General features: G+C 48.6%; 1 protein-coding gene across 1 annotated transcript in view; it reads left to right on the top strand.

Annotated features, from left to right (window-relative positions):
* ASB18 (ankyrin repeat and SOCS box containing 18) overlaps nucleotides 1–14906 on the top strand; it is an 82062-nt gene that overhangs the window by 62158 nt on the left and 4998 nt on the right. The window contains exon 5 of the mRNA XM_049889036.1: nucleotides 276–783. Within this exon, the coding sequence (XP_049744993.1) occupies nucleotides 276–783 (508 nt within the window). The remainder of the gene's footprint in view (nucleotides 1–275; nucleotides 784–14906) is intronic.

Raw genomic sequence — 14906 nt, 5'->3', positions numbered from 1 at the left:
GTCATGATGTCAGATCTCATTTTTTTTTTTTTTTTTTTTTCAGTTCCGACCCCTGTGGCCCTTGTATGGGACACATAGGGGTCGCCCTGAGTCAGGATCTGCTGGCTGGCAACTAACAACAAACAGGTCCCTCTTCTCGGATTACCTTTGCTATCTTAAGGAGCAAATTTGCCCGCTGGGTGTTCCAAGGCCAGCCAGAAAGCAGCCTGCTGGGGGTGGAAGGGGCAGGGGCTTAGGGTCTGGCGCCCCCGGTAACCGCCCTGGCCTCCCCGCAGGTGCGCGCAGGCGCTGCTGGAGCACGGGGCCTCGGTGCACCTGGCGGACAGCGCGGGCGGGGACACGCCGCTGCACGTGGCGGCGCAGCGCGCCCTGGACGAGCACGCGCGCCTCTACCTGGGCCGCGGGGCGCGCGTGGACGTGCGGAACGGCCGCGGCGAGACGGCGCTGAGCGCGGCGTGCGGGGCTCTGCGGCAGCCCGACGAGTACGCGCGCGGCCTGCGCCTGTGCGCGCTGCTGCTGCGGCACGGCGCCGACGCGGACGCGCGCGACGAGGACGAGCGCAGCCCGCTGCACAAGGCCTGCGGCCGCGCGCACCCTGACCTGGCGCGCCTGCTGCTGCGGCACGGCGCCGACGCGGGCGTGCTCGACTACGGCGGGGCCTCGCCGCTGGTGCGCGCGCTGCAGGCCGCCGCCTGCGCGCCCGAGCCCGCGCCGCCGCAGCTCACGGTGCAGGCGCTGCTCAACCACGGCTCCCCCAGCGTGTGGCCCGACGCCTTCCCGAAGGTAAGGGCGCTGCTGAGGCTTCCGTGCGCTGGACCGCAGCCCTGCAGCGCAGAGGCCCCGCCCGTGCGCTGGGCGGCGGGCAGCGCTTCTCAAACTTGAGCGGGCCGGAACGCCCGAGGATCCTGTTAAAATGCGGATTCCGATCCCGGGGGGCTGGCGTGGGGCCCGAGAGTCTGCATTTCTAACAAGCTCCTGGGCGAGACTGCTGGTCCGGAACCGCACTGTAAAAAGCAAGCTCCAGGGATCACTGTAGAAGCATGCATTTGGGGGTCCCCAAGCATACCAGAAGGTATTCTTTCAAAGTGGTCACCTGGGGACGCTGCCGTCATGGCTTAAAATATTTTGACAGCTCATCTTCCTGTGTAATTTTCAGAACAATAATAATCGGTTTCTCGTAGCATCTGGCATTTGATATAGAACAAAATTACCCAAACTGAGCCTCCACCTTGTGAATGATAGCACCTTCCACGTTTACACATTTCTCGCGTTCTGTCCACACCGCACTCCCGTGAGATATCCAGGTACGTGGAGTTGGTGTTCTCACCCAGGCAACTATTTTCTGCGTGGCAAACCTGATGGCAGTTTTTTCGGCTCTAAATCTCACACTAAGTAGTTCTCTTAAGGCTACTTAATGCAGTGATTTCAATGAGTTGAAATCTAATCTGTGGCAACGGGTTTTGGTTTGGACTCTTGAAAGAAATGCTAGCATTTTTATGTTCTACAACACCTATGCTTTATATTCATAACGTGTGTTGTAACGTTTCCCGTTACTAGCAGGCTTAGTCCGTTCCCCTCGAATCCACGGCATGTTTGCATTAAGCCAAGAAGCACACTCCAACCCCTGTTGTATGAACCTGCATAAAGAGCAGAAAGAAACACAGACTTTTTACTCCATGGTTCACAAGTGGGAAACATCTGGGTAGATTCTTTAAGAGAAAAGAAAAAGAGTCAATGTATTTCAGCAGTGACTACAGATAATCCTTTATTAGCCTTGAAGTCATGTCCCTTTGAGTGCTCTTTGCTGCCCACGTTTCAGAGTCCTAAGTGTGGCCCCACAGTTGTCATCCCTGGGGACAGAGCTCTAGCCCCTCAACTCTGGCTTTCAGGGCTGCTGCTACCTCAACCTAGAGACACAGGACAAGGCTCGGTACCTCCCCTCGGGTCTCCCCTCCCCTGGGATCCCCAATACTCTGCCAGCCACACAGCGATGGGGTCCAACCAGTGGGTCTGGTCATTCTCCTGTTCAGGTTGGGGTGGCTTTTAGTTTGTGGCCAGTGGGTTGTCAAGAGAGGTCCTGGGCGGTGCAAATGCTTAACGTTCTCAGCTGCTAACCAACAGGTTGGAGGTTCTGGCCCACCCAAAGACACCTCAGAAGAAAAGACCTCGCAATCTGCTTCCAAAAAATCAGCCACTGAAGACCCTATGGAGCACAGTTCTACTCTGACACACATGTGGGTCGCTGTCAGGGTCAACTCAACAGCAACTGGTTGGTTTTATGGTAGTGGGAACCAAGAGGACACGAGAAGCACTTGGCTTTGGGAGGTGACAGCAAATCACCAGTCAGTTCCTCTGTTGGGGGAAGAATTGGAGTTCCCCTGGGGATTCTGAGTACTTTGAGGCTTTCACAAACAGCTCTACCCACCATTGCCTCCCCGAACATCGCACGTGCAAACCTTCAGCTGATGTTTGTTGAATGAACAAAAGGGATCCCAGCAACTCCCGAGTGTGTGGCCTGCCCTTAGATCTTTGGAAATGGGACTTCGTTCTCTTTGCTCAAGAGGGCTCCCCAGCAAAGAAGCGCAGATGAGACCCACAGCCACCAGCGTCCGTGTGCTCCTGGCCAGGAACAGGTTTCGCATGGGAATGTACTCACCAGTCTGAGAATCCCCCAAGCAAAGGTACAAGTGTCCGTGAGTCGCTGGCCTAGCCCCAGGACAACGTGAGCAGAACACGGTGGGTATCCGGCAGAGGTGGCGCCTTCCTCCACCCAGCCCTGTGCGCTCCTTACGAGTGTTCCACCGGGGACAGGTATAATCACTGCACTCAAGATCAAAGGCACAGGCCACTCGGCTCAGCAGCCCCATGGAGCCTGCAGCAAACACGTTCAGACGGCCACAAAGATGCTCGGTGGCAGGACTCCGGCCCCATGGCGAGGCGTACACAGAAACACAAGGGAATGTCACTGAGCATGCTGTCCATGGGCAACAGCCACACTTTAAATAGATGTAAAGAGACACCCACGGCGCTCAGAATTACTGAGGCAAAAGGTTTCACAGCGAGCTCATGGCATAAATCACAGTCCCCCATCCCCAGACAAAGGCAGGATCACGGCGGCAGGCGGACGCCAAGCCTGTCAGAGCGGCGCGCAGTGTTCCACCAGCACACATCAAAGCCGAGTCACGGCTCCGGAAGCGAGCATGTTGACAGTGCCAGGCCTTTGTGCCTGGCTGACCACTAGTTAAGACCATGAGGTAGAAGTGCAGGCAAGGGCAGGTGCCGGGCCAGGCTGCCACCAGGTGTGAATTCTGGAAGGCTCAGGACAGTGTGGGCCCACTGTCCCAGACCTGGAGGAGAGCAGGCAGGAGGGCGCAAATCACCTCCCCTCTCCCCAGAGCATAGACCCAGACCTGTCTTGCAGCTGCCACAAATTGTGGGTGAGATGATTGGTCTGGATAAAGGGGTTTGCTCAAGTGAGCTCTGTTTCTCCTTCCTCCTGTCTCTCACCCGAAAGACAAATTCCTGAAACACTCACGAAGACCCATCTTATCTTTTTACAGGGAAACACTACTTTTCTGGTCCCACCTCTCTGTAGAACTCGTTTCTGGTTCTCCCCCAGAGTAGGATGTCACAGCTGCCGGGGTGCTGTTGTTAGCTGCTGTCCAGGCACCTCCAACTCGTGGCAGCCTTACAGGTGACGGTGAAACCCTGGCCCGTTCTGTGCCATCTTCACGATGGCTGTTTGTGTCCCTTGTTGCGGCTATTGTATCTCATGGAGGGTTTCCATTGTTTTCTCTGACCCTCCAGCTTACCAAACATGATGTCCTTTTCTAGCGATTGGTCCCTCCTGCTGATGTGTCCAAAGTGAGCCAAAGTCTTGCCATTCTCACTTCTAAGGAGCAGTTTGGTTGTATTTCTAAAACTGACTTATTTTTCTTCTGGCAGTGCGCGGTATAGTCAGGATTCTTTGCCAACACCACAGTTTGAATGTGCTCAAGGGCCTTGGAGGGCATTAAGTCCAGCTGCACTCAGATGGGGCGCTACTTACCCGAAGTCACAGGGCTGGAAAGTAGCAGCACCAGGACTGGACCCCACGTCTTCACATCCAACCCAGTGCTCTTCCCTGCCTCCCCACGGGACCCCCTGTGGCTCACAGCTCTGATAAAGCAGCCAGCTTCATTTGCCCCTTGTTATCTCCGGATCCGCTTCCACGAACACTTTCATTTGCAGTCAGCATGTGTGGTTGCCCCTCCAGGCCCATCCCCCATTTTGTGCTATTTCCCAAAGAATGTATTATTGTCTTTTATGGATAGAATTGTGTGCCCAAAACATGTATGTTGTAAATCCTAACCTCTATACATGTGGAGGAGCTCTGGTGTCCCAGTGGCTAAGAGCTCCGGCTACTAACCAAAAGGTCGGTGGTTCAAATACACCAGCCGCTCCTTGGAAACCCTATAGGGCAGCTCTACTCTGTCCTGCGGGGTCACTGAGTCACAATCAAATGGATGACAAAAGGGTTTTTTTGTTGTGTTGTTTTGGTATACACGTGTATGCAAACCCATTTGGGAATGGGTTGTCTTTGTTATGTTAAGAGGCCATTTCACTGCAGGGTATGCCTTAAGCCAATCACCTCTGAGATATAAAAAGAACAGATTAGCACGGAGAAGCAAGCACAAACGGAGGGGAAGATACAGGACACACACCACAGGAGATTGCCACAGAACAAGGAATAGACGCTGAACAGAGACAGGCCCCTTCAGCCAGAGCCAGAGGAGAGAGAGCCATCCCCCAGAACCGGCACCCTGAATTCAGACTTCCCGCCTCCTGAGCTGTGAGAAGATAATACCCCCTCGTGGTATTCCTGTTACAGCAGCAGTAGGTGACTAAGACACCATCCTACAGAGCAGAGGTCGCCAGCAAACCAGTGGGAATAATATGTATTATCAAACAAGGCAGGGACACCACCAGCCAGGAAATATTTCCCCCAGACCACCTCTTTGTCAGCAGGGCATTCCACAGGTATCCTGTAAACATTTATTCACTCAACAAACATTTCCTGGGAAGTGCTGTGCTAAGTATTGGAGCCACAGTGGGGAACAGGAGCGTATGTACTTCCTGCCCTCATGGAGCTGGTGGGAACCTGGGCAGGTAGCCACACACACCACCTGTCATGAACTGAATTGTGTCTCCCAAAAATATGTGTCAACGTGCTGATCCGTGATTCCCAGTATTGTGTGACTGTCCATTTTGTCATCTGATGTGATTTTCCTGTGTGTTGGAAATCCTAGCTCTGTGATGTTAATGAGATGGGATTAGCAGCAGTCATGTTGATGAGGCAGAACTCAATCTACAAGATTAGATTGTGTCTTAAATCTCTCTTGAGATATAAAACAGAGAAGTGAGGAGAGAGACATGGGGACCTCACACCACCAAAAAAGCAACGCCAGGAGCAGAGCACGTCCTTTGGACCCAAGGTTCCTTCACTGAGAAGCTCCTAGACCAGGGGAAGATTGATGACAAGGACCTTCCTCTAGAGCCAACAGAGAGAGAAAGCCTTCCTCTGGAGCTGACATCCTGAATTTGGACTTCTAGCCTCCTAGACTGTGAGAGGATAAATTTCTGTTCATTAAAGCCATCCACTTGTGGTATTTCTGTTATAGCAACACTAGACTAAGACATTACCATACAGTCACTGCTTTACTTTGGAGAAAGCTGCAACACCAAGGCCCACTGTCTGGGTCAGAGGCCTCCGAGCATGTGATGAGCAAGCCTAGATCTGAAGGCTGAAGACTTAGCTCTGTGAAACTCTGGCAAGAGTGGAGGGAAAAGCCCTCCAGGCAGAAGGAACAGCATGGGCAAATGTCCTGGGGCAGAAAAGAGCTCTGCTGCTGCATACCTGCGTGCGCTCTGAAAGACTGCTCAGTGATAGCCTAGGGACCAGAGGGGAAACTGCGGGGAGGAGCCAGGTGAGACCGGACAGGTAGGCAGGGGCCTCGTCGTAAGGACAATGCTGCCACACTGCCTCTCATTGCCGTGGAGTCAACTTGGACTCCCAGCAACCCTACACGTGTCAGGGTAGAACCACGCCCCATAGGGTTTTCAGCAGCCAATTTTTGGGAAGTAGATTGCCAGGCCTTTCTTCTGAGGTACCTCTGAGTGGACTCGAACCTCCAGGCTTTCAGTTAGCAGCCAAGCGCGTTAACCATTTACACCCCCAGGGGCTCCTCTAATGACAATGGGCATCTGCTAAATGGTTTTAAGCAGGAGAGGTGACATAATCGAATCAGTGTATGAAATGATTTCTCAGCTCCAGGGTGGAGAACACCTGGGGTGGGGGGAATGGCAGAAGTCAGACTGTTGTGGAAATCCACTTGAGAGATGGAGGTGGCCTAAACAGTGGAGGATGGCAGCTGATGTAGAGAGTGACAGATTCCAGATGGATCTGGAAATCTCCGTCTGGCCTCACTCACCAGACACTGGCCGTGCTGAACACGAGGACCTCGAGTTTTCACGCCCTGATTACACAGTTCGGTAAGGTAGCTTTGCAGGATGTGCCCCACGTCACAGGATTTTAGGGCTGAATGCTGGGGTAGCAGTAGTCAAAAGCCAGGGCCCGTCTCAGGCCTTCCCAGCGGTGTGTATGCCCTGGCCCACTGGACGCTCGGAGAGGAGCCAGCAGGAGCAGCCTCTATTTTCTTGCCCTTGTTTCTTTTCTCCATCTACATATAAAGCAATGTGCCTGTGTGGTTTTCCCCTTAATTTTCTTTCTGCTGCCTCATTAGCTGAAGAGCGTGCGCGTGGCCACTAATGACATCAGCCTGTCAAAGTAATGTGGCAGCCGCGTCTCCACAGACAGCAAGGAGGCAGCGGAAATTTTTAAACTGTGTTGGCGTAAAAATAATGAAGGCAGCCAGCTGCCTGGCAAATATGAGGGGGCATGATGCTGAGAGGCTGAGGAGGGGCCAGGAGCCCCAGAGAGGTGGAACAGAGGAGAGACAGGAGATGAATTCCCGGAGACAGGCAATAAGGCTCGGTCACAGTCTGTGACCCAGGGAGGAGGGGCCGGGCCAGGAGGGGGTGCTTTGCTTTGCAGGGGAGGAGGCAGCTCATCCCAGGAGCCTCCGTGCTACCTTCCATCACCAGGGACCATTTACATTTTGCAGAGAGAAATAAAGGGCCAATCAGAGGGTCAAGGTGAGCAAGGCCTGAGGAAGCAAGAATTGCCCGGAACCCCATATAAATATAGTCCATCTAGATCCAAAAGAATCCACTGTGAACCGTTGGCCTTAATGGTGTGGTGTCCCCCAGCACAGAAAGAGGGTGGTTGAAATCAGACTGCCCTGCCGGAGTGAAGAGTATGTTAGTGGCGGCTTTGGGGAGCCAGAAATATCAGCCTGGCAAAGCACAGCGTAGGATAGGGGAGATGAGGTTTGTTGAGGCCAGAAGTGAGGAACACAGGCTGGACCATGGTCCCCCCTCTGTGGCTGGTCTCTGCGGTCACTCTGTCTCTCTCCTTCCCCGAAGCCTGCTGACGTCAGACTCTATGGCAGGGATGGATTGGAAAAAACAAATGTGGGGAAGGGAGAGGACAGGAAATGATGGTTCTTAAAATGCTGATATGATGCCCCGTTCAGAGCTGCTCCTGTTTGCTCACTAAAGTGTCTGAAGACACAGCTGATGGGAGGGAGGGAAAGGAAATCCACAAGATAGCCTCAGGTCTGAGCCTAGGAAGGCTTGTCCCTCTGCTGTTCTGCTGTGAGTCTTTGACCAGACAGGCACATTAGGGAGGGAAGAGGGAGGGAGGGAAGAAAGGAAGGAAGGAAGGAGAGAGGGAGGGAGGGAGAAGGGAGGGAAAAGGGAAGGAAGGAAGGAAGGTAGAAGAAGGAAGGAAGGGAGGGAAAGACCGGGAAGGAGAAGGAGAGAAGAAAGGAATGAAGAGGAAGAGAAGGAAAAAGGATGGTAGAAGAAGGAAGGAAGGGGAAGGAGGGAAAGAAGGAAGGGAGTGAGGAAGGAAGGGAGGAAGGGAGGGAAGAAGGAAGGAGCCAGCCCAGTTGTAGGGGACACTTGTGGCAGTGCACTGTGGTGGAAACCAGAGTTGCATAGCAACCTGATAATGCTGCCAGAAGAGGCAGGAGAAGAGGCCTCCTCCCCAAGCCCAGGTAGACCAGGGACCAGGGCGGGCCACCGCACTCCACCCTGTTCTCACGTGGCCCCTCCACTGTCTCAGGAGTGGACAGACAGCAGGTCCATGGACCTCCCTGCACGTTATGGAAAAAATTTCAGAAAAAAGAACATGGGACAGCATCCAGAAAATGTAGAGGGAAAGCATACATCTCATCGTAAGATCCAGATGGATTTTCAGAAATTGTGGGCCATCCTCCCTGGAGTACAAGAACACATAGCCCCTGTGATCCATAAAAGTAGAACAGATGAAGATGAGAAGTCAGTAGGATGGCATGAAAAGGAAGACAGAGGGGATAAAGCAAGTTATTCCAAGAAAGGAAGAGCACAATAGTAGACTAAATCAGAGCTTTGAACCGGTTCATTCTGGTTCAAGCCCCTGCTGAGAATTGGCCTTTCCACATGAGGTATACTGAATCAGAATCTACAGTTTAACAAAATCCCCAGATGATTCTTATGTATAATAAATTTTGAGAACCAGTGGTTGTCAGAATTCGTCCCTAATGAGCTGCATTAGCAGTGCCTGGAAACTTGTTAGAAAACCACATTTTTAGCAGGACTTTGAACAGGAATAAACCTGTTTGAAGCCCTGGATTAAACACACATTAAAAAAGAAAAACCAGACCCACTGCCATCATGTCGATTCTGACTCACAGTGACCCTATAGAACAGAATAGAACTGCCCCATAGGGTTTCCAAGGAGCAGCTGGTGGATTTCTAACTGCCGACTTCTGGGTTAGTAGCCGTAGCTCCCAACCAATTGATTCTTGAAAAGAAGAATCAAATCAATGACATAAACTGGGGTGCTGTGGTGCCCTCTGCCTGTGTGCCCTGAGATCCATGCCCCCCATTCCCCTGCCTGCTCTGTATCATGGGGGGAGGCTAGCCCCTTCATTCCCTACTTCTCAGGTCCCACATCAGTTGGCTTCTGGCTGGATTCAGCCATTGGGAGAAATCAGTGGGAAATGGGAGTGTGGAGAATAGGGAACCAGGGCATTTCTCCTCCTCTGTCTTTGCCTTGGGTAGCTTCTCCAGCAGCCCCTACACCTCCTCCATGCCTCCAACTCCCTCCAGAAAGATCCTCCCTTTATGGTCCTAGCCCCTACTGGGCAGACCCTAACTTGGTCCAGTCCCTGCCACCTGGAGAATGTCCCTGGTCTCTGGACTCTGATACCACCACCTCTTCCCATCATCTGACCAGCTCAAGGGGTGTTAACAACTTCCCATTTTTGCTAATCTCTGGGCTACCTCACCTTCCCCTTATTAGCCTCCTAGCAGTTCGATTACCTGTACAATCAATTCCCTGTATTAAATTCTCTCTAGCTGAAATACCTAGAGTAGTTTCTTCTTCCTGATTAGACCCTGACTGATACAGCCACCAGTAGCAGAAAGCCCAACTGAAATGAGTTTTTAAAATAAGGAAATTTGTTATCTTACCTAACAAGACATGCAGAGGTAGGGCAGGCTTAAAATTGGTAGATTCAGGGGTTCAATGAGGTCATGAAGGAACAAGATGCTTTCCAACTTTCTGCTCTGCCTTCCTCAGGGCATTCCCTTTGTCCTCGGGCTGGCTCCCATCTTGGTCACAAGATGGCGTCCAGCAGCCACTGGGCCAACAGCTTCCTTGTTTATGTGTAGTTGCTTCTCTTTTCCAGAAGTCCTATGGAAGTATCTCCTTGTGTCTCATTGGCCCTAGCTGGCATAAACTTGGCCAAACCAGTCACTGGCAAGGGGAATGGAACTACCATGATCTGTTGGAACTAATAATCTGGAGTGTGGGGTAGTCAGCCACCATTTCACTCTGAAGGAGCACTAATGTTCAAAGCTCTTCTTGGGCTGAAAGGAAAGAACAAAGCCAACAAGCTGAGAGAGGTGATGATGGTGTGGAGGAGAGAGTAGAGAGCCAACCCACAGACAAGTGATGTTATGAAGACGAGCCTAGAACAGATGGATCAGAAACAATAACCAAGGACGTGATAGAAGAAAACTCACAGAATTTGGATGGGTGTCTTTGTAAATCAGTGACAGGAGACACATACCTGTATACGTTCTAGGAAAATGTTCTAAAAAATGCCTGGGGAAGAACTTGCAATGCGTGCAAGGAGAAAACAGATTTTTCATAAAAACATAAAAATCAGCCCAGACACAGAGTTCTCTGTTTCAGCATTATTAAAAGACACATGCCTCTTCAAACTGGTTATCTGGTCTCAGTCAGCCATAGAAAGGATCAGAGTCCTCGTGACCAGGAAAAAGACTTTTGTCTGTTCCACGGATACAAGCGGTTTGCACTGGACTACTAACCGAAAAGTTGGGGGTTCAAACCCACTCAGTGGTGCTGTGGAAGGAAGGCCTGGCAATCTGCTTCCATAAAGAAAACAGCCGAGAAAACCCTGTGGAGCTCAGTTCTACTCGGTAACACATCAGGTTGCCATAAGTCGGAATCCACCAGACGGCAATGGCTTTTTGTTTGTTTGTTTGTTGTCACTAATACAGAGACTCTCAAACTCATTTAAAACAAAGTGAAACAAAGGTTAAAATTAAAGAACGGAGTTGCTGGCCTGACAGAGACTAGAGAAACCCTGAGAGTGTGGCCCCGGATACCTTTTCAGCTCGGTAATGGGGTCACTCCTGAGGTTCACCCTTGAGCCAAAGATTGGAAGGCCCATGGAAAAAAACAAGACAAAAGGGGCGCACCAGCCCTGGGGCAGGGGCTGGAAGGCAGGAGGGAACAGGACAGCTGGTAATCGGGAACGCAGGGTTAAGAAGGGACAGTGTTGACGTGTCACGGGGTTGTTAACCAATGTCATAGAACAATGCGTGTACTAAGTGATGAGAAACCAGTTTGTTCTGTAAACCTTCATCTAACGTTTATTAAAAAAAAAAAAAGAAAGAAAAAAATTAAAGAATGGGCGTAGGTAATTCTTATAATACAGACTTTAAAATGATGTATTTTAGTATTAATATGCAGCCTTAAAGAATTCCAGAGAAATACACAAAAATGAGATAAAAAGAATTCACTTGCTATTGACCAAAGATACCACCATAGTGAAAACACTATCATGAATCTTGTATGCCAAAAAGACTGTTAAAATAGAGAAACTAAAATAATAATTTTTAATTCATGTCTCCATCTTTCACAAGTCAAGTGGGAAAAAAGGTGTGGAAGCTCTAAGTTATAAATGTGATAAATATACATTGAACTATGAACCTCACAAATAGAATACAACTTCTTTTTCTAGGACCCCAAAAGCAAACTTTGTTTAAAGCCGTAATGCAATATACCAGAAAAAGAATAGCAAAAAGTTAACTTTTAAAATAACATTTTGAAAATTTTATAGCACATTGCCAAATAATTATTGGGTCGATAGGTATTTAATTGCAGAATATTTAAGAAGTAAAGATAAAGAGGGCACTCTGCCTCAAAATTTAGGATTTGTGAGCATAGCTATGTACAAAGGAAGAGTCCTATCATCTTAAAAAGTTGCTTTTTTATCATTCGTCAAGGGGAAAAATGTTACTAAATTAACTGAGCAGTCAATGCAGGGAACTGAAAAGAGAGCAGAGCTACTACCTAAAGAGAGGGGAGGAAGGGATTAATAAAGACAAAGGCAAAAATTAATGGATTGGAATATTCTGACATAGAACTAATCAGCGAAATCCAACAGCTGATTCCTGGGAAGCAAACCATTAAAGTAGACAGACTTCTAGCAAGACGAAACCAATATATATATATATATATATCGAAAATACAATTACAGAGAATCACAATGAAACCAAATCAAACCAAAACCAAACCTGTTGCCATCAAGTCTGCCCCTGACTCATGGCAACCCCATGTGTTAAAGTGTAGAACTGCTCCTTGGGGTTATCTTGGCTGTGAGCCCTGGTGGCACAGTGGTTAAGCACTGGGCTGCTAACTGGAAAAGGGCAGCAGTTCAAACCCACCCAGTGGCTGCACAAAAGACAAGACCTGGAGATCTCCTCCCATAAAGATTGCAGCCTAGGAAACTCTACGGGGGCAGTTCTACTCTGTCCTATAGGATCACTATGAGTCAGAATCAACTCAACGACACCCAGCAACAGTCTTTACAGAAGCAGATCACCGGGCCTTTCTTCCGCAGCACTGCTGGGTGGGTTTGAGCCACCAACCTTTAGGTCAGTAGTCAAGCATGGACTGTTTTTGCGACCCAGGGAGCTTTCCAAATGAGAAGAAGGTGGTTACTCGTAGATACAGTGGCAATATCTCCTATTCGCCCTTCCAGATTTACTGCCCACCCATCTGGACTACATCTACAAGGCTCTTGGCCCTCTGCCTTCCAGTTGGGTTCAGCCAGTAGGGTGTCCCAGCAGGAAAACAGAGGGAAGGAGAGTGTGGTCAGAGAATTTATTCCTTCAGCTCCGCCTCTGTTTCAGGTTGCTGCGTGTCCAAGGTTGCCCACTCCACAGGGCTCTCTTACCCTTCAGTCCCAGGGTGGTAATAGCTCTGCTACCACCAGCTTCAGGCCGCTTCACTGTCCATGGAGTCCCACCTTCACTGTGCACACTCTTGCACCCATACACACATGCAATGCTAGATTTACTTACAATGAAATTGCCTTCCAGGCAAAAATAGATAATGAAATCAATTCAAAAAGTCAAAAGTAGATATACCAATAACAATGGAAATTGAAAATATCAAAGAATTAAACCCAGTGCAGTCAAGCTGATCCCGACTCATAGCGACCCTATAGGACAATTACCTGCAGCTAAATGCCAGGCTTTCTTCCTTATCATGATGTTGCTTACTGGCCCAGATATGAGGTTTTTTGTTTTTCTTTATGTTGAGGTATAATCCCTACTGAAGGCTATAGTCTTTGTTCTTCATCAGTAAGTCCTTCAAGTCCTCTTCACTTTCAGAAAGCAAGGTTGTGTCATCTGCATAATCGCAGGTTGTTAATGAGTCTTCCACCAATCCTGATGCCCTGTTCTTCTTCATACAGTCCAGCTTCTCTGATTATTTGCTCAGCATATGGATTGAATAAGTATGGTGAGAGGACGTAACCCTGACACACATCTTTTCTGCATTTAAACCATGGAGTATCCCCTTGTTCCGTTGGAATAACTGCCTCTTGATCTGTGTACAGGTTGCACATGAGCATAATTTAGTGTTCTATAATTCCCATTCTTGGCAATGTCAAGGATTCTATTTTACTTGCATCCACAATCAACAGCCATGGGAGCAGCAGTCAAGAAATCAAATGACATATTGTATTGGGCAAATCTGCTACAAAAGACCTCTTTAAAGTGTTAAAAAGCAAAAATATCACTTTGAGAACTAAGATGCATCTGACCCAAGCCATGGTCTTTTCAATCACATCATGTGCATATGAAAGCTGGACAATGAATAAGGAAGACCGAAGAACTGACGCCTTTGAATTATGGTGTTGAAGAATATTGAATATACCACGGACTGCCAAAAGAACAAACAAGTCTGTCTTGGAAAAAGTACAGCCAGAGAGCTGTGAGGATGGAGAGACTACATCTCACATACTTTGGACATGTTATCAGGAGGGACCAGTCCCTGGAGAAAGATATCATGCTTGGCAAGGCAGAGGGTCAGCGGAAAAGAGGAAGACCCTCAATGAGATGGATTGACACAGTGGCTGCAACAGTGGGCTCAAACACAATAACGACTGTGAGGAGGGCGCAGGACCGGGCAGTGTTTCGTTCTGTTGTGCACAGGGCCGCCGTGAGTCAGAACCGACTCGATGGCACCTAACAACAACAAATCTGGGCTTAGACAATTCCAGGTGGAAGATCTGCCATGCCTTCCAAATACCGATAATTGTCTGCTTTTTTAAATCTTCCAGAATATTAAAAAGAAAGAAATCTTCCTAGATAATTTTGTCAAATTAACACAAAATGATATTAAAACCTGACCGAAAAGAGCTCAAAAAATAAAACTATAAGCCGGACTTAGTCATTAAAGAGATGCAAAAATTGTAACAAATTTAATCTGGTGTTATTTCTGAAAGAATAACACATTATAGCTAAATATGGTTTGTTTTATGAAAGCAAAAATGGGTCAATCAGAAAATTTTTTCTATCAAGTTGTTTAGAGAAAGACAAAAAATAAGATTCAGTAATAAAATTTGTAGTAACCTGGGAATAGAAAGATATCCCCTTAACTTAGAAAAGAGTGTTTCTGAAACCAGCACCCCAGATTACACTTACACTGAAACCTTAGAAACAGCCCCCGTAAAATCAGGTATAAGATGGTCATGCCCGCTATCAATATTGCTTTTTAACATTGGACTTAAAGCTCTAGCCAGTGTCAAGACAAGAAAATCAGACAAGAAAAATAAATGAGAATAATTTTGAGGAGAATGCACCGTTGTGTATTTGTGAATAATTTATAAATATTTACAAAATGTCTTTAATAAAGTGCACTTACAAATCAGTGAAAATTAGCACATCAATAGAAAAATGAGCAATTTGCAAAAGCACAATAAAAAATAAAAAAAGAAGTTAGGCAAGTGTAAGGGGAGCCAGTATCATGTGTGATTTAAATACTTTCTGCGAATTGACTCTGTGTTCAGAAAGCCCCAGCTAGCATGATGCAGGCTAGGCTTAGTTGTTGACTCTGAGCATTTTCACGTTTCTGTATGTATGTGTGGACCCCTGGTGGTGCAGTGGTTAAGAGCTCAGCTGCTAACCAAAAGGTTGGCAGTTCAAATCTACCAGCC

This window comes from Elephas maximus, chromosome 6 (assembly GCF_024166365.1).
Source record: "Elephas maximus indicus isolate mEleMax1 chromosome 6, mEleMax1 primary haplotype, whole genome shotgun sequence".
Lineage (NCBI taxonomy): Eukaryota > Metazoa > Chordata > Mammalia > Proboscidea > Elephantidae > Elephas > Elephas maximus.
This window is presented reverse-complemented; position numbering and strand designations above follow the sequence as displayed.